The sequence below is a fragment of the Colobus angolensis genome, unplaced genomic scaffold (genome assembly GCF_000951035.1).
Source record: "Colobus angolensis palliatus isolate OR3802 unplaced genomic scaffold, Cang.pa_1.0 Scaffold8, whole genome shotgun sequence".
Lineage (NCBI taxonomy): Eukaryota > Metazoa > Chordata > Mammalia > Primates > Cercopithecidae > Colobus > Colobus angolensis.
The window spans coordinates 11,582,052-11,608,735 of record NW_012121820.1 but is presented as its reverse complement, the minus strand read 5'-3'; the positions used below and the strand labels follow the sequence as shown (position 1 = coordinate 11,608,735).

Below are 26,684 nucleotides of genomic sequence, written 5' to 3'. Positions count from 1 at the left end.
CCAATCCATTCTCCACTGTAGTCAGAGAGATCTTTCTAAAATGTGAATAGGACCCAGTGACTCCTTTTGCCCTTGCCTTCAGGATACATTTCAAACTCTTTAGTGCAACTTCCTTAATGACTTCACCCCAAATGCCCCTGCAGCCTCAATTCTTGTCCTTATATCTATATTGCCAGTTATAAGGTGTTTAAACTTTATAAGACTTTTCACATGCTGTTCCCTTTGCCTGAAATTCCCTTCCACCTGAGTCCATCTGACAAACTACTACATATCCTTCAAAACTCAGTGCAAGCATCTTCTTTGTGGAATCTTCTCTGTTCACTCTCCCTCACCCCACTGCATCCCCAGGTAAAGCCAGTTACTTCTATTATTAGATGGACTTCTTTGCATCTCATAATTTAACTCTGTTTCTCAACTTGGCCATGGGCTTCTCCAGGGAAAGGGCAGCATCTTTGTGACGACTGTATCTCCAGAACGTGATGCTGGCTCTATACTTCAGATGTGCTTGAAAGACGTCTTTAGGATGAATGAATGAGTGAAATAATTAGTGAATGAGGTGGCTTCTGTGCTTTCAGAGGGCAAGTATCCTGGGATCTTAGAGGTGTCGGTGACCTTGAAAATGGCCTAGTTGAGTTCCCATCCACAATGGCCTTCCAAGCAGCTGAGAAGCAGATCCATAGCATCTATCACTTGGATACCCCCCATGACAGATAGCTCACCACTTCTCCAACTTTTGGCCTCACTTTCGGACAGACTCGCCAGAGTTTTTTCTTTACTCAACCTCACTGTACTTTGCCTATGCCCACAGAGTAAATGTGTGCCCTTTCTCTGTCCTGTGACATCCTGCAGAGATTTGATGAAAGTCTCTTCTGTTCACTCCCAGAACCCTTGAATGGCAGTTTGGGGTCCTCTCACCATCAACAAACACCATGCCTTCCAGGAGACACCCCAGCATGCACCTATCCCTCGACAATCCTAAACCAAACAGAACAGTTGTGATAAGTGAGTGGCACTTTGTGGGGAACCACACAGGCCCTGTCATGGTCCTGGGAGCCTCCGTCTCCCTTAGTGGAGGCTGAAGGGGACTGAGTGGGCCTGGAGGCTGTGACGATGTTGACAGAAGCAGAGGAGGGATGCCTAATAGAGCTGCTGGGAGGGAGTGGTAATGACCCCGTAATTGGCAGACTTTGATCACACATCCATTTCCCTTTTTGGGGAGCTACAATCTAATAAGGGATAATCTCTTGAAGGAAAAAAAAATATGAGGGGGAAAAGTATGAAAGAGAGACTCATCTCCATCTTCAAAGTGAGCAAGCCAAGGGCATTATTTTTCCATTAGTGGCTAGTTACAGTAGATTGACCAGGGAATGGTGGCAGTCATTAGGTGCTAATCACATTCTTTTGAAACCAAAATTGCCATCTCATTATATTCATCCATTATCAATATCCGCTTTCCTTTTCTCATTCTCTTCTCCTGAGAGTGCTGAGCCCTATTTTTACATTTCTCTCTGTGTGTGAAAATGTTTCCTACTCTTCAACAGTGTTGCTTTTCCAAGGCAGTCTTTTTTTGTTGTTGTTGTTCAAAAAATGTATTTGGGGATGTCCTTGTCCCTGGAGAGCTGCGCCATGGTATTTATAGAATCCTCAAAAGTCAGATTTGGAAGGGTCTTTTAAGAAAATTATTGACTCATTTTATAGATCAGCAAAGTGAGGTCCCGAGACAGGAAATGACTTGCCCAAGAATATACACTGAGTCTGTCCCCACTCCTTCCCTCGGTCACTTCCTTCCTTCCCCAGAGACCATCTGGATGCCAGGTGCTGGGATAGACAGGGACCGGGGCAAGGGACTACATAGGATGGTGTGGGCAAAACTCTGAAAAAGGGAGATCTGAGAGGGAGAAAAGCAGCCCCTGAATTCTGGGAGCTGACCTGGCACTCACAGGTGGGCCTTGGTGCTCTCCTGCTGAACATGGACAATGTCACGGAAGACCAACCACAGGCAAGGCCGCTCTGAGGCCACGATGAAACAAGACAAAAACAAGTTGTATCTGGATGCAGACAAAAATATGAACATTGTCCAAGCCAAAAAAAAAAAAAAAATGACCAAACACCTCCCTATTCTGGTTAATATGAGTGAATACCGATTCTTTGCCAATTACAGCTCTAGCCTCTATCTGATCTTCCCTTCTTTTAGGTAAGATGTATTAAGATATCTAATCATACCACTTCTCAATGTGTCCAGCCTAAAACAAAGCCTCACCTCCTTAGGCACTCTTTCAAATCAGCGAACACAGCCCACATTCTGAGTCCTTTCTAACATCCTCTTCCTGAAATGTCCCACAGGAATGCGCACTTCCAGGTATACATGTACCTCACTGCAACAAGTGATAAACCCAACTCCAGGAGGTGTGTCCCTGCTGATCTCTGGCCAATACATTTCAGCTAAAAACTAAAGGATAAGCAGGTACCAGCTTTGGCAAGAGCTGGGGAAAGAAGATTCCATTCAGAGAGAACAGCAAATGCAGAGGCTCTGGGATGGAATAAGTTATTTGTGTTCTAGAATTTGAAGGGAGGCTCTCCAGAGCAGAGAGAATAAGAGGAGGATGACAAATAATGTGGATTTGGCTTGGGGTTGGAGCAGGGTGTTCAATCAAGGTCTTGTGGACCAAGGACAAGAACGTGAGTTTTATTATAATTCAATGGGAATGTTTTGGAATTTCTTTTTTTTTTTTTTTCTTTGAGATGGAGTTTCACTCTTGTTGCCCAGGCTGGAGTACAATGGCATGATCTTGGCTCATCGCAGCCTCCGCCTCCTGGGTTCAAGTGATTCTCCTGCCTCAGCCTCCCGAGTTAGCTGCGATTACAGTCCTGTGCCACCACATCCGGCTAATTTTTGTATTTTTAGTAGAGGCAGGGTTTCTCCATGTTGGTCAGGCTGGTCTTGAACTCCTGACCTCAGGTGATCTGCCCGCTTTGACCTCCCAAAGTGCTGGGATTACAGTCATGAGCCACCACGCCCGGCCTAGAAACTTTGAGGGGGAGGCTGAGTCAGTGCCAGCATTATGATAAATGGCAGACAGTGCTTGTCACTGGAATCTTCTTTATCCTTGATGATAGGCTTTATAGATTTTAGAATAAAATTATCATCTGGTACCTGCCCCAGACTAACTCTCCCTGTGATTGCAACCCACCCTCCTATCCACAGAGCTGAGTCCATGGGAGGCTCAGACCACATGACCACAAGTCACAGACTTCTTGTGTTCTGCTGTGCTGACTTAGTCCATAGGACTATGAAACCTACCTTAATGTCCCATTTAGTACATTAATTATCTGCTAGAACTGAGAATGATCCCTGATGCCTGTGTGGCTGATTTTTTCTTCTACCTGGCTCTACTGAGCCAAACCAACAGAAGCTTGCCATCCTTCTTGAGATACTCTTCTTTGCATCTAAGGCTTTTTGAATTATGCCTAAAATAGTAAGATGTCAAAACACAAAGCTTCCTAGAGCAGCTCACTCCCAATTCAAGGCTGAGGGCGTGCCAGCCCATTTCATTTACCTGTTCACCTCCTATCCTCAGCAGATTCTGTCATTTGCAATGCCCCCCTTCACTCCCCTTCACTTGACTGTATCCCTGGAGATAATTGGATATGTTATGCCCTAGGGTGCAGCAAAACCAGGCCCAGGGATCGCTGATGAGGCAGTTCCTGGCTGATGCTCCAGGGCACAGCTGAGGGCTTGCCTCCTCCATGTTCAGTCCAGCCTGCCAGGATTTCCCCACACCCCTGCCCAGCACTGTGCTCTCCTGGTGCAGGGAAGACTCTGGAGAGGTCTTCAGCAAGGAGGCACCATTTTACCTGGGTCTTTCCTTCATTCGTCTTGTCAAGAAATACCCCTTGTACACTAACTGTGTATACGAGTCAGGGAAAAGGCAGAGCTTTGCAAAAGGTGGACAGACTAGAGTGTTTGAATATTTTTACTGCAAATAAGTTCACCATTTCGAGTGTCAATAAACGTTTCTGAAAACAGTTAGTAATATATCCTGCAGGTTATGGGTGGGGAAGGCTTTAACTATACAGAAGTAGCACAAGGTAACTTTTTGGTTGATGAAATTCTCATGTGTCCTGATTGTGTTGGTGTTTATACGACTCTATGCATTAGTTAAAACTGATAAAACTGTACACTCCCCCAAAATTAATTTTATAGTAAATTTTTAAAAATGGAAAATAACACACCCCACAGAATTTTGTGATGATCAGTGACTACCCAAGACAATACCCATCGCACCTGGCACAATGCCTGCTACACAGTAGGTGCTCAGAATCTTCCATCTTCCATATCCTCTATCCCAGTGATATGATATTGAACCTTTTTGGCCTACTTGTGGAAATCATTCTCTTGCCATCTTCAGTCAAAAACATCCAGGATGTTTTTTTAAATTTTACTTTAAGTTCTGGGATACATGTGCAGAACGTGCCGGTTTGTTACATAGGTATACATGTGCCATGGTAGTTTGCTGCACCTATCAACCTATCATCTAGGTTTTAAGCCTCACATACATTAGGTATTTGTTCTAATACTCTCCCTCCCCTTGCCCTCCTCACTAACCCCCGACAGGCCCCGGGGTGTCATATTCCCCTCCCTGTGTCCATGTGTTCTCTTTGTTCAGCTACCACTTATGAGTGAGAACATGCGGTGTTTGGTTTTCTGTTCCTGTGTTAGTTTTCTGAGAATGATGGTTTCCAGCTTTATCCATGTCCCTGCAAAGGACAATTACTCATTCTTTTCTATGGCTGCATAGTATTCCATGGTATATATGTGCCACATTTTCTTCATCCAGTCTAAAACTGATGGGCATTTGGGTTGGTTCCAAGTCTTTGCTATTGTAAAGAGTGCTGCAGTAAACATATGTGTGCATATGACTTTATAGTAGAATTATTTATAATGCTTTGGGTATATACCCAGTAATGGGATTGCTGGATCAAATGGTATTTCTGGTTCTAGATCCTTGAGGAATTGCCACACAGTCTTTCACAATGGTAGAAACATCCAGTGTTTGGTTCTTTTTTTCTTACAAGGGCAAAGATGGGAAGTCTCTGAAACATCTATTCTGGTTTGTCTCAGACCAAAGGGATTCCCAGGATGCAGGACTATAAGTTTTAAAACTGGGACCATTTTGGGCAAATTGGAACAAGCTGGTCCCTCTAGGTATACGTAAAATAGCATTTAGGGAATGGGAATGTTTCATGATCTGTTGGGAGCCTAAGGTCTGGCCTCTATTGTGGTCCACAGGTTCAGTGAACACATTTACTGATGTCGATGGTCAGCTTGTGGGTGACAAGGGAATCACAACTCTGCAGGTTATGCACAATCCAAGAGCATTGCACCTACGGAAGCACCATGCATATGGCAGAAATTTTAGGGTTTCCATATTTATTATGAACATTTTCTGCAAGGTGACAGTCAAATATCTTGAGACAGGTGCACCTTTTGCTATTTCACTCTAAGGTGCTGTAGGAGTTAGTGGTGGCCTTGGCAGAGGCCAAGCTTTCAACAAATTCTACCTTCTGTGCCGAAAAGCACAAGACTTAGGGATTATAAATGTGGACAGAGAAGGCAGAAGAGGATGACTAATGACGTCTACTCAGTGGCATCAGGAGAGCAAATATTATTGCGTACCATGTCACTAAATAGACAGTAATTTATGAGTACTGCTGGTGAAGCTAAGTAGAAAATCAGATTGCAGCAAGATGGGGATATTTGTCTGTGACAGGAGCTTTGATCAAGGCAGAGAAGTTGAGTGCAAGTCTGCATGCAAGTCACAAAGCACTTTTTAAAAGGCCCAATTAAAAGCTACAAGACCTCCTTTAGATGACAAATTCCCTGCCTTCAAGAAGTCTTTAGCTTAATGGGGAATCTCACACGAGGGTACCTCTATTCCTCCCAGCTGTGAGCCTACAATCTTGGGGATCCCCATAACTCACTTCAGGTTACAGACTTCCAGCTGCCTACACGCGTCTCCATGGTCATGCATGAGCTTCTGGGTGGCTGACTCTAGGCCAGCAACTCTCCTCTAAACTTGCAGCCAGCTATGGTGAAGAGGCAGACTGCCAGGGGCCATGATCATAACCTTGGTAACTCTTTTCAAGAAAATTGTGCAAGGGGTATAAGATTCCTATTAAATCTCCCTAACTAGTTTCATTTTATTTCTGCTTTCATAGGCAGGCATCTTTGTTTCTCCTCAAGAAGCTGGCTGCAGCATTTTACTCGTTTCGTTTTTTGCTTCCAAGCTTTGCACATGTAGCTCCCTCTTATACACAACCTTCTCCTCTACCCATCTTCTTCTACTTTTCTCTAACTCAGAGTCTTATCTTTTGTGAAACTTCTGATAGATTTTGGCAACAAGAAGTGACAAAAAGCAAGTGTGTCTCCAAAGCATTTGAACTACAGTTCTGTTACATCATTACATGGTGTGGCAAGACCATGAGCTTTCTTTAAAGTAGCATCTTTATTTTCTTTATTTAGCTTTCTATCTCCAGTGCCCAAACAGTGTTAGGTGCACAATAAATACTTAATCAGTGTTTCTGGCCACATGAATGTTCATAAAATAGAAGCATATACTATCAGCCTTTAGAATTTCATGCTAAGCCTGTAGTCAAACATTTCACAGACGAAAATGAGACCCAGAGAGGGACGAGTCTTGCCCAAGACCACCCAGAGTCTCAGGAGCAGATTGAGAACCAGGTTTTGACTCTTGGTCAAAGGATTTTTCTATAGTACCACCTGAAAATTGCTCACTTGGTTGGGGGAGATCCTGTATTAAATACACAAAAACCCCACCATGTGCTCTGTTACAAACAATATTGTAAGTAGAACAATAAAAATATGCTAAAAGGGAAAGACTGAGTCTCTTCCCTTTTCCCTTAATGGGGAATCTCACACAAGGGTACCTCTATTCCTCCCAGCTGTGAGCCTACAATCTTGGGGATCCCCATAACTCACTTCAGGCTACAGACTTCCAGCTGCCTACACTCATCTCCATGGTCATACATGAGCTTCTGGGTAGCTGACTCTAGGCCAGCAACTCTTCTCTAAACTTGCAGCCAGCTACATTGAAGAGGCAGACTGCCAGGGGCCATGATCATAACCTTGGTAACTCTTCCAAGATCCTTGGTAACTCTTCCATGATCATAACCTTGATAATAGTCTCTTCCATGTGAACTCTTTCCTGCTGGAAAACTCCCAAGTTTGAAACCACATGGGTCACTGATGACTTTTGGCCACTCCCTGTAATGGCTTATTGTCTTGTTTTATCAATCTGGGGGTGGAGTGGAGTGGAGTGAAACGAGCAGGTGGAGCCCAGGTATTCCTATTTTGGTCATTATGAGTTCCCAGAGTTGAAGAATCCCATGGATTTCCCATTCATGATTTGGGCATGGGCCAGTAATTCCTCATGCCCCTCCCTAGAACCATGCCCATCTACAAATTGAGGAGCTGAACCAGAACCTTTCTGGGGCTGCCTGTGATGGGATATTCTATCACTCTGTTACCAACTGAGGAGAGCAAACCTTGTGGGAGAAGCAGAGGTGTCCTCGGACACTGCTTAGGGGGCTCTCAGCAGAGAAGGGAGCACCTGGGGTGACCTGAAACTTCCATCTCTATAGTTATATCCCATTCAAAAGCTGCCTGCCTGCCATCACCCCATTACCCACAGATGACTAAGAGCAAGATGGCAATACAGGCCTTCCCCACAAAAGCCATACATATGGCGTGTCCATCCCGAGCTAGAAAATGAACAAATGTTTGCTCTTCATTAGGCCGCATCATATTCCTCACAGCTGTTCCTTGTTGCTTTAAATAGTCTTAATGGAGCTGTAATAACCAGATACCTTCTGGTTGCCCTACTGGGCTGGTTCCATTCATTACGACGACAGGCTCTCTTGATTGAACTGGGATGAACGTGCTTCTTCTTTCTCTCCATGACAAAGTCACCTCTTCCTATTCTCCCTCATCTTCCCTAAACCTGCTGCTCATCTGACTACCATGGCAGGGTTACATGGGACACAGACAACTCGGCTCTCCAGCCCACATCTCTTATCTTTTGCTGTGATGCTTAGGGTTTTGCTGTGTAACAGGGGAAGGTGGGAGAACTGGAGCTGGGGGGAAGCAGGCTGGGGAGGGAGGACGCTGTGGTTCAGAATCACATCCCCTTGACTTTAATAGGAAGGGCATATGGTTCAGAATCACATGCCCTTTCATCAGCAGGAGTAGACCTGAGGATTGGCAGAGCACGCCAGGGAATGGGTCTGTAGGCACAAGCAGGGCACATTCTGGGGACTCCATGGGTTTTCTTAGTGGTTCTCAGCTTTAAAAGTATATTCCCATCAATGGGAGGGCTTAGAAAACACTGAAGTATACATCCCACCCTAAGTGAAACTGATCTGAAATGTGGCCTGAGCATTGGTGTTTTTTTTTTTAAACTTCCCCAGGTAATTCTAATGTGCAACCCAAATTGAAAGCCTCTGACTGAGGGTTGGATCTGTCTGGCAGGTGAAGTTAATTTGCCTTGGGCCTCCTTGAGCTCCTAGGAACCCAAGGCCCTTGGCCAATTGTGGTTTTAAGAACTTGAGACATAACCATGGGAGTGGTAGCCCCAGACAGTGAGGTTCCCATGCGACCATCAGTGGGAGGGAGGCCCAGCTGGCCCGGCTGATTGGTTCTTATTTAGACTCCCAGAATATCAGTGACAGAAGGGTTCTTTGGATCGCTTTGACAAACCCCTTTGCTCCCACTGCATAAATGTGGAAATGGAGGCCCAGAGGAGAGGGACCTGCCTAAGGTCACCTGAATACTTCATAATTGTTATAGGACTTGATTCCAGGCATTTTGACTCTCAATTCAAGATGGTTCACACATTATTTCAAATAATTGAACTTAAAATATATATTGAGAGACTCAAGTTTTCATGCCAATGAGAACAAGCTGATTTTATGGCTCTACATGCAGAGAAAGTGCGTAGGCTTGTCTGGGCTCTGGGCCCAGTCTCCTGGTTTGGGCAGCCCCATATTTTCCTTGAATTACTGTCCCAGACGCCAACCTGCCTCTGTTGTCCCTGCTCTGATCTCTACAAGATCTAAAACGCAAATCTACTTTAAAAAGTCCTGCTCTCTTCGATGGCTCCAGTGGCTTCTTGATTACAACTCAAACTCATTAGCATAACAAATGCTCGCCTTTTGCTTCATCTTGGCCCCTGTTGACAATTTCAGCCCCATCTCCCTCCATGCTTCCTCCCAAACCGTTTCTGGTTCCCCTCACTCAACCTGCTGTGCAGACTCCCGTGCCATAGCTTATGCTAGCCGCTGTGCCTGGAACACCCTTCCCTTCTTTAATTTGGTTCTTCCTACTTCTCAAGCTTTGGGCTTTATGTCTTCCAGAAAGCCACTGGCTGTTTACCTTTAGGCTGGGTTAATGCATCCCACCCCTAAGGATTCTCATAGCTCTGGATATACCTCTATGGTGGCATTTTTTTTGGTCTCTAAGAATAGGCTCTACGTTCCCTAGAAGGCAAGGGCTCTATTTCAGTTCCCAGAGCCTAGTACAGTGTCTGTCCCATGGAAAATGCTCCCATATCTTAAAGTTGAAATTCTGAAAGGCCTGGTCCTAGGTCCTTGTCTTTGTCTATACTCACTTGCTTGGTGACCTCACCCAGTGTGGCTTTAATCATCTGTAGGCCAATAACTCCCAAAGGTTTCTCTCCAGCCCAGGCTTCTTTACCAAATTTCAGCTTCATAGATCCAACTACCTCCTTGCTACATGGAGACACTAATATGTCTAATGGATACTGCAAACTCAATTTAACATGAAACTACTGGGCCGGGCGCGGTGGCTCAAGCCTGTAATCCCAGCACTTTGGGAGGCCGAGACGGGCGGATCACGAGGTCAGGAGATCGAGACCATCCTGGCTAACACGGTGAAACCCCGTCTCTACTAAAAATAGAAAAAACTAGCCGGGCGAGGTGGCGGGCGCCTGTAGTCCCAGCTACTCAGGAGGCTGAGGCAGGAGAATGGCATAAACCCAGGAGGCAGAGCTTGCAGTGAGCTGAGATCTGGCCACTGCACTCCAGTCTGGGCGACAGAGCGAGACTCCGCCTCAAAAAAAAAAAAAAAAAAAAATTAATCTACTGATTGTTCCAGCTCTGCTTTACTTGAGCGTCCCCACTTCCATTAGAGGTAGCTCCATCCTACCAGTGGCACAAACAGCAGCCTTGGAGTTACCCTTAATTCCTTTTGTAACATATACCATGTGTTAGGAAATGCTGTTGGCTCCATCTTTTAAATATATTCAGAATCCATCCACATCTCACCACCTTCTCTGCCATGCCCTGAGTCATTGTTGTGTCTCACCCGAGTTACTGCAATGTCCTCTTAATTGGTCTCCTTGCTTTCACCCTTGCCTTCCTAAGTTCCATTCTCAACACAGTAGCTAGAATGAAGTAAGGACAGATCATTAGCACTTGTCTTCTTAAAGCTCTGCAGTGGCTTTCCATTTTAGTCAGAGTAAAAGTCGAAGTCCTTATAACGGGTTGTAATGCATAGCATGGTCAGGTCCCTCTTTATTTCTCCAGTGGAATCTCCTATTACTTTTATCCCTTGCTCACTCTGCCTCTGTCATCCTGGCCTCTTTGCAACTGCTTGTACATGCCAGGTATATTACTCTCTGGATCTGGAACGCTCTTCCTCCAGATATCTTCCACCATGTCTTGATTCAAGTTTCATCTTCTAATTAAGGACTACCCTTTTATCCTGTTTACTACTGGAACCTCCTTTACTTCATGTCCCTGGAACAAATCTCCCTTCCTTGCTCTGTTCTTTCTTTTTCCATGGTACTTGTGGCAGACTGTATTATTCTCCAAATATTTTCTTTCTCTTTTTCTTTGGAGATGGAGTCTCACTCTGCCCTGAGGCTGGAATATAGTGGCACGATCTCACCTCACTGCAACCTCTGCTTCCTGGGTTCAAGTGATTCTCCTGCCTCAGCCTCCAGAGTACTTAGGGTTACAGGCATCCACCATCATGCCGGGCTAATTTTTGTATTTATAGTAGAGAAAGGGTTTCACCATGTTGGCCAGGCTGGTCTTGAACTCCTGACCTCGGGCAATCCACCCACCTCAGCCTCCCAAATTGCTGGGATTATAGGCATGAGCCACTGCGCCTGGGCTTTTCTTTTCCCCCCACAATATTTCTTGCTCTGCATGCTCCTCTAGAATCTAGCAATTGCCCCTCCTCCTCATCAAGGGATAGAGTCAAATTCCCCTCTCCTAGAAAGTAGGGGAGTTTTTACCTGCTTACAACCAATAGTACATGGTAGGAATAATGCAGTGTGATATCCAAGTTTGGGTCACAAAGATGGTGCACTTTTCACCTTGTTATCTAGGGAGCTCACCTATGGAGCTCTAAGCCACCATGGAAATCATCCAGCTATCTCAAGGCTACCATGCTGTGAAGAAGCCCAGGTCACTAAAGAAGCCATGTGTAGGTCTTCCAGTGGACAATCCCAGCTGAAAGCCTGCATCAATCACTAGTCATGTGAGTGAAGACATATTCAGATGATTCCAGCCCCCAGCCTTGGGGACTTCCTAGCCCAGGCTCTGGATACTGTGTGGAAGAAACAGGTTGTCCCTGTTGTACCCTGCACAGATTCCACAGAATCAATGAATGCAAGAAATTGGTTATGTTGCTAAAATTTGGAGTGATTTGTAACATAGCAAACAGTATTTTTCACTGTCTAACACACTACATTATAAAATTTGCTTATTTTTTAAGCTTATGTTTATTTCCTACTTCCCTTGCTAGAATACAAGCTTCAGGAGGGCAAGAATCTTTGTTTCATTCACTGTTGCATCCCAAATACCTAGAATCGTCCTTGGCAATAATAAAGAGTAAATATTTACTGAACAAATTTTAAGTGATTGTTCAACTGAATTGAATTTTGTCTTCTGACGCAGCTTGCTATGGCTGAGATGTCCCTTAGATGTCAACTTGTCAAACCCACTCGTTTGTATGAAAAAACTGAGCAGAACAGAGAAGTGACAGGCAACAAACAGCACATAGCAGACTCATATGAGAGTAGGATTGGAGGCTCAGGAGTCTTATATCTGCAATAGAATTTTCCTAGCAGATATGTGACTCTTATGCTCAGGATGAAGATTCGAGATATCAGAGGAGCCCTGATGATCAAAGCAATATCCAGCTGTATTCTGGGCTAGCACATTGTGAAATGACTCTATCAGGCAATATTTTCCCATTAACCCTCAGTTAATCAGAAAATAATGTTAACTAGAAGCCAAGCATTACAGCTTGCTGATTAATATAATTTGAACTCATTGAGGCCAAGGCTAGCCTAGTTAGATTTCTGGTTTAGGTTCAAATGATGAAATGACATGTATTGTTTGTTTTCTCATAAAAGCTCTTCATTTCCATGCTAGAAAGTTTGGAAAATGCAAAAGGGTACAAAGAAAAAGTTTTGAAAAGCAACTCATCACACAGGGATGAATGCTTTAAAAGAAATGTTAATTTAGAAGGAAATGCATGAAAGTAGTCAAATACACTTGTAATTCTGTCTTCAAATTTCAGATTGCGAGTTCTTACATATGTGTTTCTCAGCATTTGGCTGCTTGTCCCCTTTTTTTTTTTTTTTGGTAAGCTACATATCTCCCTTAATGATATTTGAAACTTTTAATCAAATTGTTATGACTAATGTTGAATATACCATTTCAAACAACATAACCTTCCTGACATTTGCTCAACAAACAGGTCTATATACACACACATAAAGCACGCTCACATGCACCCCAGTGATTGGGACCATTCAATCCCCTAGGAAATGAGATCCAGGGATGGGTAGTAATGAGATCATCTTCTTCAACTATCCTTTCAAGATTTGTAGATGAGAATATGAAAAATGCTATTTTACTTAGACCGTTTTTGAAATTAAGTGCTAGCTCTCCCAAGCTGGTAATTACTCACATCCATTGACAAAAACGTTTTTGTTCTCATAGATATGTCAAACATGCCCCTTGTCACCATGTTTTACACACTTATAAAGTTTTAGGACCAGATAGGTCCTGAGAGATCACCTTATCCAAATTCTTCATTCAACAAGTAAAGAATTTTAAAACTCAGATAGCAAAATTCTAAAATCTAACAGCTTACTACATTGGAATCCAGCTGTCTGGACCCCCAGTTTAGCACAATTTCATGACCTCATACGACTTCAGAAATATTGCTTTGTAAGCTCTTTCTCAGAATATAGTCTGAGGGATAAACTTAGTCTGCAATATCAAGAATTCCAAATGTGTGGAGTCTGAACCAATGAGTTTTCTACTGCACACAGCAAAACTGAATCAAGCATATCTGGGGCACACACTGCATGTGAAGAGAAAAAAAAGAACAAACAACAACAACAAAAAACCCACACAAATACATATAACTCAGAGCATGGTACACAGAAGATACTCAAAAGGTATTTTAGGAAGGAAGGAGGGAAGGGAGAGAGAGGAAAGGAAAAGTGAAGAAAGAAATTCTTGTTTTCAAAGCTGGCTGCAGCTGGAGTCTACCTGCAACTAGGAGAGTTGCAGAATTATTCTTGGAGAGTGAGCTGCTCTTTGGTTCAGAAAAAACGTCTTAATGCATTTTCCTTTTATTTTGCTTTTTGTTTGTAAAAGGTGAGGCCTAATGGGCAGGATTTGAAACAAAAAGAGTGAGATAGAGAAAGCTAAATTGTTCTGCAAAATAAAAGAGGAATGTGGGGCCCTTTGTCTGGATGCTGAGGGGTTGGGGGTGGAGGAAGTTTTGAGGACACTAAAGAAGACTTTGAGGAGAAATTAGATAGAGACCTGTTGGGAGACCAGAACCTTAGAAGGCCTTACCAGCAATGTAGATGGTTAAGGAACTTATAAGAAGAACAGCGTTGTATTGAGGTGCTGCCTGTCCTTTGCTGCAGTCCTTCTCTATTATTCCCCAAACATTGGTAACAACCACTACCTGCAAATCCTTTGTGCTAGAGACGCTTTGGGGAGGTGGGAAAGGGATGCCCATGCAGGGTGAAGAGAAGGTGCAGAAAGAGGGAACTGTGGTCACTGGAGATGAAGCATTGCCTTTGTGGGGTGGGAGCGAAGACCAGAATACTACAGAAGCTTGAGTATGAGACAAGAGGTGACCAAGAGCAAGCAGGCATGCTGGAAATCATTGGCAGGGGAGATGTGCTGGCTTTTCCACAGCATGTGGGATGGGAGCTGGAGCCATTCTGGCATACTGAATGGAGGTGAGACTCCAAGGTGTAGAAACTTTGGAAATAATGAAACTCTGGATAATGAAAGGGGAAGGGGAGAGAAACAGGAGTGAAAAAGGATGTCTTAGAATTATTTAGTATGGCGCTTCTCAAATTTAATGTGTATATAGATCACCTAGTTCTGGTTAAAATGCAGGTTCTGATTCAGTAGGGCAGGACGTGGCCTGAGATGTTGCATTTCCCACACGATCCCAGGTGATACTGATGCTGCTGGCCAGGGAGCCATGCTTTTTGTAGCAAGGCTTTAGTGCCCAAATAAGCCTCTGAAACAATCAGGAAGTTTCCCCACAGGCTGGTCTCTTACCTCGTATTCCTCCTTGAACCCGTAGCCCTGGCCTCTCTTCATCTGCGTGATGTGCTGCAGCAAGTCAGCCACCCGGATGGCAGGCTGGAACTGGTCCCGGGGGTAACTCATCTCCACAGGGTCACAGGTGCGGTAGGGATGAGTCTGGATCGTGAGGGTGGGCTGAGAAAGCTCCCCACGGCTGCCATCTGCTTCGAAAAGAAGGAGGCAGAACAGATCATCACCTATAGAAGCGTTGCCCTTTGTCCTCCCTGTCTCCCCCAGCGTGGCCTGAGGAGGGCAGAGGGAACCAACTTGGGACTCAACTGATCAGGAAACCGCAGAAAGACTGGAGACACACTCCTTCCCTGGCCTGGCTGTGTTGGTAGATCTAAGTATCAAACCCACAAACAAACCAGTAAACACAATACATTTCAAGGGCACATATCGACAGAGTTCCAGCTTGGTTGTCATTCCAGTCTGTCTCAGTCCTTCCTTTAGACTTGGTGGGGCAGAACCACTAAGAAGCAGGAAGGCTATTTATTGGGAGCCCCCTCCTGTTTAGGAAGCAGAGAGGCTGGAAATAGTGCCTGATGCCTGGCTGCAGGGGAGGAGAGCCTCAGGTGGCCTCAGGTGCTCGAAGATTGGAGTCATATGTAAGCCTCTGGTCCATTTGCCTGCATCCCTGTGATATGGCTTATCTACTAATGTTTTTTCCTTTGAGTTTTACCCTGGGAGGAATTGCAGCCAGTATTGGACTGCCAGCAGCTAGCAGGGACCCTGACCCTCCCAGCTGCTCTCTGTAGCTATGAGGCTCTGCCACAGTGACCACCTTCTTGCTATTGTATAGTTTCCCCATCACTTAATACTATTAATCCAGTGGCGTCATTGAACCCACCTTGCAGGTAGGGAAGCCTGCACCTCTTCCTTCAGTGCTGCTAGCTACTTTCCCCAGGCCTGGATCCCGTGCCTCATCGCCTTCATAAAATCTCTGTCTGATGTAAGATCTATATTCTCTCTTGATAACAACCTTTTCATCCAATGAGTTGCTTTAACTGCCTCTGTCAGTTTGGCCACCCTGAAAACTGATGCCTGCTCATACTGGGTTGGAATTCTTCTGTTCCCCTTCGACCACTAAAACCAATGTCTTGCTTACCACCTTCCTGCCAGCCATACATTCTTGGTCTTTCAGGGCCAGTTTACCTTTCCCAGAACCATCTAGGCTTGGTCTTCCCAACTTCCTTCCAAAGACATGAATGAACAGTCTATGCCCCGGACCATCTTGTTTGTGGCATGCAAGAGATGAGAACTGCCAGCTCAGCAGTTGATGTGTCTCCCCCAGATGTTTTCAGACCCTGCAAAACACCTATGCAGATACCCACTCGGCCTGTGCCATACTCATTCCCTGGGAGGCTTAGCATATATTCCCGATTTTCTGCAACTTGTCTTTCCAAAATCCACGTTCCCTTCAGCTTGTTTGCCTGTCATGTTGGAATAATCCATCAGACATGGATTCTGTGTGTGAATGCACACTCTACTTTTCTGCAGCAACATCAGCAAGCCTGTTCCTGGCAAGGAAAGATAACGGAAGGGAACACCTGGCCTTCCTGCTTTCTAGGTGACCAACTTGTCCCAGTTTGATTGACAATTTTCCAGTTTTAGCTTTGAAAGTTCAGCTGTTGGGAAACCTCTCAGTCACGGGCACATGGGAATGGTTGGTCACCCTAATGCTTTCAATTATACCTGTGGTTGGAGTAGGGGATAAATTTTTCACTTTGCAGCCTTCTGTCTGCCCCCCTCACTACTGGCTCCTCCAAGAGAGGAGAGGCTACTAATCTGACTGGTCTGAGCCTGAGACACTGATTGGGTCATACCTAATTAGCAGGTGGGGTCATCGTAGGTAGAGTGTAGTCTCCAAAACTTCCTGATTCAGGGTGGTAGGTAAACATCCCCAAAGCAGAGACTGTCCTTTGGGGACCAGCCAAATAACCCCTGGATTGCTGACAGAAAGATTTCTAAGATTTAGATATATGCACAAGAAAGAAGGGCCCAGGGAAGTTGTTAGCAAAACCTTCCTGACTGCACAGAAGAGAAATACTGCTTACTTTTTCTCCCGCGATTTTAGGTAATAGTTAGTATGTGTTCACTGGCATTGCTTAAATGCTCCACTTGGCAAACATGAGGGCTGTTTCCTTTCTCCATCACCCCCTTGGGTTCATGAGTTCGACTTAACTGAGAACCCACTCTGTGCCAAGGACTATGGTAGGCAGTAGCAATGCAGACAGAAATACTGATTCCATCCTCAAGGCTTGACAGTTTAGCAAGGAAGTAGGCAAGAAGAACCAACTGAAGAAAAAGGACAGAGCCTGAGAGATGAAGGCACATTTAGTTAAGAGCAAGGAGGTTGATAAGGAGTAAAAGCTGTGGGTAGAAATGTCAGGGGGGCAACACTGTAAGAGATGATGCCAGGCAGATCCAGAAAGACTGTTAATGTGTAAGACCCTTGAAGCCAGTGTGAACCTGTTGAAAGGTTTTAGGAGGAATCTCCTTCTTTAAAGACTCACACTGTTTCTTGTAGGTGTCCCAGCTGTCATGAATAGCTGTCATCAAAGGCATCCTTCCAGCGAGTATCACTCCTGTGATGGTGTGATTGGAAATGGAGAGGAAGGGACTACTTGTGTTTGATTCATCTAGAGATGGTACAAAGCTACAACAAGAGCCACAGAGGTATGGATTGTGAATACCTCAAGCTTGGAGTCATGCCATACTCCACGATTTCTAGGAAAGGATGAGCTGGGTCAATGCTAGGAGGCCTGTGAGTATTTCCCACCATGTGTGATGGGGACAGATGTCTTCGGAGACCCATAGTCTCCCAGAGGAACTTGGGGCATGGGCTGCATGGGAGACCAGCTGCCTGGGAAAGACAGGCTTCCTAGGAATGGGAACTTGGCTTTTTATGTGTGTGAGGAACGTCAAATGTTTCCAAAACCAACCAAATAGCTGTCAATATGGATATTTTCCCTAAACACATTGCTAGACAGACTGTAAGCTTGGTGTCAGCAAAACCAACACTGGAATGGAAAATAAATGCATTGAAATTTAACAACTTGTATTGCTGTAACATTTGCAATAATGTCAATGCCAGTGCTAACGATGCTATGAAGACTCAGAACCAAGGGATTTTCAAGGTTTATTAATCCAACGGGTTGGACTCCCCTTTCCAAAGTATCTTACCTCACCTATTCCCTTATTAACCTCTGATAATGCAGAAGTGATGTCTTTTATCACACTCCATTTCACCAGACGCACTATACTTAATTTTCCATCATTAGGTTTAATGAAAACCCAATTTCACATCTCACTTCTCTCAGGAACCTACAAGTAATGCTACATTTTTATCAGGCCCAATTAAAAGACGTTATGATGTTCCTATTCGAGAGGGAGCCTTAAAACTAATGTGCGATTCTGCTGCTAATCCAGCAAGGGCACTGGAATTCACATGCTGCTCATAAAATGTAACTCACACCAGCTGGCCCAGGGACAGAGCATTTTTCATTTTTTCTCCTCACCAGCCCCTTAATTTTCATGCCATTTCAACTTCTGATTTATGGGTCTGGTATGTTTATTTATCGTGTAATAATATTTTGGATTTCTTTCACACTTTTTATATAGCTGTTGCCTAACCCTGTGAATTTTTCTGCAGTAACTCTTGTCACTGCCTGCAAGGAGCTTGTGGGATGGGCAGAAGGATTTTGGTGATGTGTATTAGATTTTGGGTTACTGTCTCTCTGATTTCCTCTTTGCTGTCTCTCTGCTCTCTCCTTCTCTTCCTTGGGATCCTAGATTCATTGCTGCCACTGCCCACCCCTGGCCCCTGCCCCACTGCTACCAGCCATATAGATCTCGCTCTACCTTTAGTCACATATTTCCAGTCACTTGCTAGGAATTGCCACTCCAACTGGTTAAGAAATATTTAATGAGTACCTATACTGTACAATGCACCATGTTAGATACTGTGTTCATACAGGAGGGAGCTATGTTCAGGGATAAATAAGCAGGCCACAGCCCTTGAAGGAGGGGAGAAGAAAATATAAGGTGTGCGTGAATAAATCTAACTAAGATAGGGAGAGAGAGGCATCTAGGAGATGGAAGAAGGATGTGCCATGGGGTTTGGCAATCTGGAAACATTTTCCAAGTTTTAGGTATTTATGATCCACCTCTGTGTCTCTTGCCATAGCTGTGTACCATCTATGCGAGAGCTGTCCAATAGAACTTTCCACAACGATGGAAGTGTTCTACCTCTATGCTCCATAGTTTGGTGGCCACTAACCACATGTGGCTACTGAGCATCTGAAATGTGGCTAACGAGACAGAGGAACTGAATTTTAAATTTTGTTTCATTTTAATTAATTTAAATGGAAATACCTACAGGTGGCTTATGTCTACTATATTGGGAAGTGCAGATATACAGAAAGAGATAGGGAAAGGAAGAGAGTTCTAGAGTCACACAGTAGGGCAAAGAGGTCTAGAACAGCACTGGCCAGTGAAAATATATTGCAAGCCATGTATGTAATTTAAGATGGTGTTGTGGCAACGTTAAATAAGGTGAAAAAGAACACATGAAAGTTAATTTCAATAATACAGTTTACCTAACTCCATATATCTGAAATAATATTTCAACATATAATTAGAAAAATTATTAATGCTATATTTTTACATTCTGTATTCACACAAAAGCTTTGAAATCCAATGTGTGTTTTATACTTACAGTATATTTCAATTCAGACTGGCTATATTTCCAGGATTCAACAGACACTGGTAAATCGTGGGCTACTGTATGGGACAATGCAGGTGCACACAGACTTATCCAGAACCAGATCAAGTTCTAAAGAGAGGTAATTTAGAGCTGGAGTAAATGCTAAATAAAAAGACACTGATCCAGTGTAAAACAGCTGTCACCCAGCACTATCCAAAAAAGAAAAAAAATTACACATTGACACCAATGTTCTGTATTTGCACTGTTCAATATGGTAGCCACTGGCCCTCTGTGGCTATTGAGCACTTGAAATGTGCCTACTGGTGCTGAGGAAATGAATGCTTAATTTGATTTTGATTTATTTCAATTTAAACAGCCACAAGTGGCCAGTGGCTACTGTATTAAATGATGCAGATCTACACAATTGCATCCTTAAAACTTTTCTTCAAATAAACTCTCAACTATGTTTTTTTTTTTACTTTGCCTCATTATGAATGATAGTGCAACATAAAATCATGAATATGATGTGCTAATTTTGTTTTAGTACTCACTAAAATGTTTACATAACTATTTAAGAAGAAGTCTGGGCCGGGTGCGGTGGCTCATGCCTGTAATCCCAGCACTTTGGGAGGCCTAGCTGGGGGGATTGCCTAGGTCAGGAGTTCGAGACCAGTCTGGCTAACATGGTGAAACCCCATCTCTACTAAAAGTACAAAAAAATTAGCCAGGCATGGTGGTGTGCGTCTGAAATCCCAGCTACTTGGGAGGGTGAGGCAGGGGAGTTGCTTGAACTAGGGAGGCGGAAGTTGCAGTGAGCCAAGATGGTGCCATTGCATTCCAGCCTGGGGTGACAGAGCAAGACCTTGTCTTTAAAAAAAAAAAAAAAAAAAAAAAAAAAAGGAAAGGGGTCTGTTCATGTTGCATAAGAGGAACTCAATCTGCACCCTGAGAAATGTCAAGTCTGGGTCCCAGAATCAGATAGAATGGGGTTTGGATCATTCTTTGGCCAAGTGACAAAACTTTCTGCATCTCATTTTCTTTATCTATAATACAGAGAAAACACATGTTGTAAGGATTCAAAGAGATAGTGCATGCTGAGTGCTCAGTACAGTGCCTGGTATCCAGGAAGCAGTAAAAACTAGTATTTGTTCTGATGATTTTGTACCTAATGTCATTTTGGACATACGAGAATCCACACACTAGAGATGGCATCTAGGAAGTCATTTAGGGCTTCTTTCACCTTTCCTTGTCTCCTCTCTACTTTCCTTTATGACACACTCCAAAGCCATCTATTTTACTCCATTCCTGCTGCTATTGCTCTCATTCAGGTCTTCATGACAGGACTATTCCATCAGTTTCCTAATGGCCCTTCCTGCTTTCACAGTTCCCTTTACACAGCTTTGATCTAGTCATTTTTCTTAGCAAAAGTCTTCATGGAGTCAAGACAAAATTTCTTAACTAGCTAATCAAATTCCTGTAGTTTCTTACCAGTATCAATGTATTTCTTCTATCACTATTCATCCTAGCTCCATGTGCCCTTTAGGGCAGGAGAGTATGAAAAGTGATGTGTAAGTAGCTAGAGACGGCTCATTGAGAGGGGAGAGTCTGGGAGAGGAGAGAAGTTTTGAGGTGAGGAGGAGGCTGGGTTACCTGCACGGAGTGGGGATGCGACTGGAACCAACACTGTGGGGGCTGTGGCAACAGCAGGTGTCAGAGTCAAAGCATAGACTCTGAAGATAAAACTTTGGATTCAAATATCCACAGCTTTCTAGTTATAGGACTTCAAATAAGTTACAGCTGACCCTTGAATAACATGGAGGTTAGAGGAACCAACCCCCTGTGGAGTCGAAAATCCATGTATAACTTATCATGCCCCCAAAACGTAACTACTAATAGCCTACTGTTGAGCAGAAGCCTTACTGATAACATAAACAGTAGATTAACACACATGTTGTATATGTGTTATATACTGTATTCGTACAGTAAAGCTAGAGAAAAGAAAATGTTATGAAGAAAATCATAAGGAAGAGAAAATATATTTACTGTTTATTAAGTGGAAGTGGATCATCATACAGTTCTTCATCCTCATTGTCTACACATTGAGTAGAGTGAGGAGGAGGAGGAGGAAGAAGAGAGGTTGGTCTTGCTGTCTCAGGAGTGACAGAGGCAGAAGAGAATCCATATATTAAGTAAACCTGTGCAGTTCAAACCCATGTTGTTCAAGGGTAAACATACTTTGAGCCTAAGGTCTTTATTTGTAATTGCTGATAGTGATGACAATGATCATGATTCATCATCATCATCTTCTTTGAGAAGGCTGTTGCAAGGGTTAAATGTGATTCCACTGGAAGAAATCTCAAGGTGGCACCTGGCTAGCAGTCAGTGCCTCCTCTCTTCTCCCTCACAAAATACTAACAAAGCCTCAAGATAATAAACTTATAACAGCTCTGAAATCTAAGTCTATCCACTAACCTATTGCCAGAATTTGGGAAGAAAACTTCTTTATTATTGCAGCAGCACACATCCCATGTGCAGGAACATATATACTTCATTTTGTAAAAAATTCTCTAAAATCCCTGGAATTGTACAACATCATCTTTCAATTGATTCATCCACAGGTAGTTTCCCCTCCAACATTGGAAGTGATTACATTTCCTTGTTGAAGCATAAGATGAAGCAGTTGGCTTGTGCTTAGGAGTCATGTTGTAAGAATAATCTGTTCTGTGTTTTTGAATTACAGACTTGCACTAGCATAGGTGTATGAGATTTGTGACCCCTAAGGAACAGAAGATTCACTCCTCTTACTCAATGTAAACAACAGATGGATTTACCTTTTCATGTCTTTCTTATGTCTGACCAAACACATAGTAGGGTCGAACTTGTAAAACAAATAGTAATAGAATGCCACTCCACTGTGCCATTTTCTGTGGAGCCGAAACAAACATGATACAATTGACTTTGATAGACTTTGTTACTTGGGATAAAGCCAACCCAATGGCCTGAAGAATAGAAAAGAAATGCTTCCCATTTTCTCATTTGAATTCCTGAGCTCAGAGAATCAAACAGTGTATCAACCAAATAGCAGAGTTGGGGCATTTCCAAGCTCTTTCTCCTCCTAAACCTCCATCACTGGGGTCTTTAACATGGTAAAGAAAAAAGATGGTATCTTTGTTTCTGAGATGCAGATTCAGTGTCAGGAGGCAATTGCGATGGGAAGAGTCATGGGAAAATGCTTCTAGGATTCATTTATTGTTTCTGATAAAGAGATCAATCCTCCTGTTTGTGGGGAGATTATGAATTCCTTATTTCACAGCACTCACACCAGATGGAAGGATGGTGTTAGATGCTCTATGTAGGGATGGGGGCTATAAACATCCATTGCTCCTCTTGCTTAAACCACTGCCAGAATTTGGGAGGAATATTGATTAATTATAGCAGCATCACACATGCCATGATGGCATGGAATAAAAGGATTCCAACAATAAGTAGGTGGACAGTGAGGCAACAATGAGGATCTGCCTCCTCTGTTTACTGGCAAACACCAGGTCTGGAGAGACTTCTCTTCCTTTAAAGTTAAATAAACAGAAACAAGATAATGTGAGGTCTTAGAAAAAAATTCACCACGTTAACAGTAAGGAAAATGATAGCCTGGATGCTGCAAAAAGTACAATTTAAAAAAAAAAGCAGTCAGTATTGACTGTTTACCCAAGAGCCATCCCCTGTATTGTTACTTTCTGGCTAAGTTCACAGTGTGACTTGGTGGGGGCAGAGGCAAGGAATGACCCTACTTCCAGAACAAGGGACAAATCCTGATGTCCCTACACCATCAAGGTGTTCCGATCCCTTTTGCAAGTTAAATAAAAATCTTTTATATGATATGGTGGGGAAGTTCTATTAGAAGGCTTCTAGGAAAGGTTCTCTTATCTCTGAGAAGGACAATCCAGTGACCTGTCTCTGCCACTAGACAGTACCATGTCTGGGTGTGATGCCTGGAACTGCTAAAACAATCTTGCATCCATGAGGGGAGCTGGGCTGAGGTTGCCCTCATGCCAAGATGAGATGATGAAGAGGAGAGCTTGAAAGAATGTGGGTCCTTAATGACATTCATGGGCATCTCATTCAACCAACTCTAACACTTGACTTTCTGTCCTAGAAGATAATAAATTAACTTACTGCTTACGCCACTTTTATTCTTTTTTTTTTTTTCTCTTACTGGTATCTTAATCTAAACAACAGAAAGCAGAAATGCATTTTAGGTTCCTTGAAGTTTATTGAAAATGAAATGCAAGAAAACATAGAAGAATAAAGGAAGTTAAAGGTGAAATAATAAGACAACAGATTTTTCCAAAAACAGATCAAGCTAAGAAGTAGCTAGAAAAAATATTTACTGGGTGAGGTGAGCAACAATTGTAAAGAAACCAAAATGCAATAGCGGAATTAAAATGGGCATTGGAATCTGCAATGAGAATAAGCAACAAGCAGAAACTTGTAGAGAATTAATTTGAAAAACTTGGAGATTAAAAGGCAAGGAAACCAGAATACAATGTGTGTTTCCTTTGTATCTATCATCTCCTCATGTGTGTTTATGCGTGAAGGCAACAAAAAGACATTTTTAGAGAAAAGAAAACAAATGTATAAAAGACACAATTGGTGTTACAGAAGAAGAGAACAGAATAAATGGAACAGAAGCATATTATGTGTCCTTTCTTATCAGAATACAATATTAAAACAACTCCTTGGCAAAATAAAAACTTAAATCTTCACATGTAAAGAGTTCTCCACCTACAACTTAAAAATAGAGCCTATATTCTGATACAATTGTTTAAATATTATTGATGTAGAAATACTCAGATAAACATCTAGGCTGCAAAATGGCTGTGTATAAAAAATTAGGAACTACGTTAGTCATATTTTTTTTGCCCAAATTTAAATTCCAGAAAACAATGAAACAAAATTTTTCAAGGAAAAATGGTGTGACTAAAAAATTATACAGTAAACAGTTTTTCATGTTTGAAGCCACAGAAGGGCATTCCCTGACACATAAAGATTCAATAGTTATGTTGGCTCGGATTCTTTTCCAGAGGGTTGGGTAGCTGAGAAAGCTAGTCAAGGATGTGAGTCCAGAAATAGAGAAAAAAACATCCACAAGAATGGAAGAAGTCTTGTTATAAAAAAACCGATTTGGCAGACATAGATATGAGTGTACAAATCACATTAAATGTCAATCAAAACAGAATGAACTATAAGAAGTAATTCTTAAATCAGATTTAAAAATCTAATATAGGCCGGGCGCGGTGGCTCAAGCCTGTAATCCCAGCACTTTGGGAGGCCGAGACGGGTGGATCACGAGGTCAGGAGATCGAGACCATCCTGGCTAACATGGCGAAACCCTGTCTCTACTAAAAAATACAAAAAAAACTAGCCAGGCGAGTTGGCGGGCGCCTGTAGTCCCAGCTACTCAGGAGGCTGAGGCAGGAGAATGGCGTGAACCTGGGAGGCGGAGCTTGCAGTGAGCTGAGATCCGGCCACTGCACTCCAGCCTGGGCGACAGAGCGAGACTCCGTCTCAAAAAAAAAAATCTAATATAAAAATTCTTGGCTGACATTTCCAATTGTATTAACAAAATCCAGGAAGTGGGTGACGGATACATCACTAGGAATAAAAGTATATTATCTTCTTCACCTTTCATAATGGGTAGTCAGTGTGTACAATTTCAACCCTGACACTCTTAATTGAAAATTGCAATTTTAAGTGAATATGTGTGTACTGTAGAGGTGTGCGTGTGTGTGTGTGTGTGTGTGTGTGTGTGTGTGTTTAAGGCATCAACCACTAGCATAAGAAGAAGAATGAACAGGATTCAAATGGAGATAAAAAACAAAACAAAGAAAACCCTAACTTCTACTATAGGTGCATCTGGCATCCTGGCATCCAAATTTTGTTACTTGTTTGATAGAAGCACCTGCCAACATAGACATCAACATAAAAAGAAAAACAACTGTGTAATACCACTAAAAACTACACTGTCCTGACAAGTAAATGAGAAATCATCCTGTAGAGGTATTTTCATAATCCAAGGCACATTAATTCCCACAGAACAAAACCACCTCCACTAAAGATGAACTTACAATAAAAAATAAATTATAAAGAATGACAAGAGCCTTGTAAGGAAGCTTATCCCCATAGGAGAGAGTCAGGAGTCATGATACACAGAAAAATACACCTTTCAAGAATTGAAAATAATAAAACAATCCAAGAGACTATTAAGTAAATACATTTAGATTGATTAAAGATAAAAAAGAAGGAATATGAACCATTGCAATAATGCACACATGATAGAAAAAGGACAGGTGGGTTTGAAAAATACACATTCAGCTTCTTGAGATAAACAACGTAGTCACTGAAAATAGAAAGAAAGTAAACATATATATAAGAACAGACATTCATGGAACATAATACAAGTTAAAGATACAGCAGAGGAGCTGGAAAAAACAGCAAAAGCTGGCTCTTTACTTTGAAAACACCAGCAAATTAGACAAACCTCTGCCAAAAAATGATTAAGGAAAAAAGACACAAATAAGCCATTTCACAGTTGTTAGATATTGATAGAACATTTTTAGCCCAGGCTTAGACTGGAGGATGATTAATGACCAGAGAAGTCCTGGGACACATCTCAAGACTCTGATGGACATGGTCAGGGTCAGCTGGTAAACACCAGCCCATCACCGGGGTGCTAGCTTTTTGAAAAAGAAGTCATATTTTGAGATTATAGATTCACATGCAATTGTAAAAAATAACATAAATGGGTCTTAAATACACTTCACCCAGTTTTCCCCAATGTTAGCACTTGTGTAACTATAGTACAATATTATAATCAGAAAATTGACATATATTTTACTGATCTTACTCAGATTTCATTAGTTTTACATGCGCTTGTGTGTATGTTTATGCAGTTTTATCACACGTGTAGATCTGTGTGACCACCATCACAGTCAAGATGCAGAAATGGTTACATCACAAGGATCTCTCAGGCAATGGAACATTAGCTTTGAGTCTCTTTCTTGTTTCTACATGATACCTGGTTACTAGATTCTGGGAGACTGCAGCAATAATGAAAAGAATTGTCAGGCCAGGCGCGGTGGCTCAAGCCTGTAATCCCAGCACTTTGGGAGGCCGAGACGGGCGGATCACGAGGTCAGGAGATCGTTACATCACAAGGATCTCTCAGGCAATGGAACATTAGCTTTGAGTCTCTTTCTTGTTTCTACATGATACCTGGTTACTAGATTCTGGGAGACTG

The 26,684-nt window shown here is 42.8% G+C and overlaps 1 protein-coding gene across 1 annotated transcript in view; it reads right to left on the bottom strand.

Moving 5' to 3' along the window:
* The window catches only part of PTPRT (protein tyrosine phosphatase, receptor type, T), a 714,397-nt gene that overhangs the window by 73,065 nt on the left and 614,648 nt on the right, over positions 1-26,684 (bottom strand). The window contains exon 13 of the mRNA XM_011929203.1: positions 14,653-14,823. Within this exon, the coding sequence (XP_011784593.1) occupies positions 14,653-14,823 (171 nt within the window). The remainder of the gene's footprint in view (positions 1-14,652; positions 14,824-26,684) is intronic.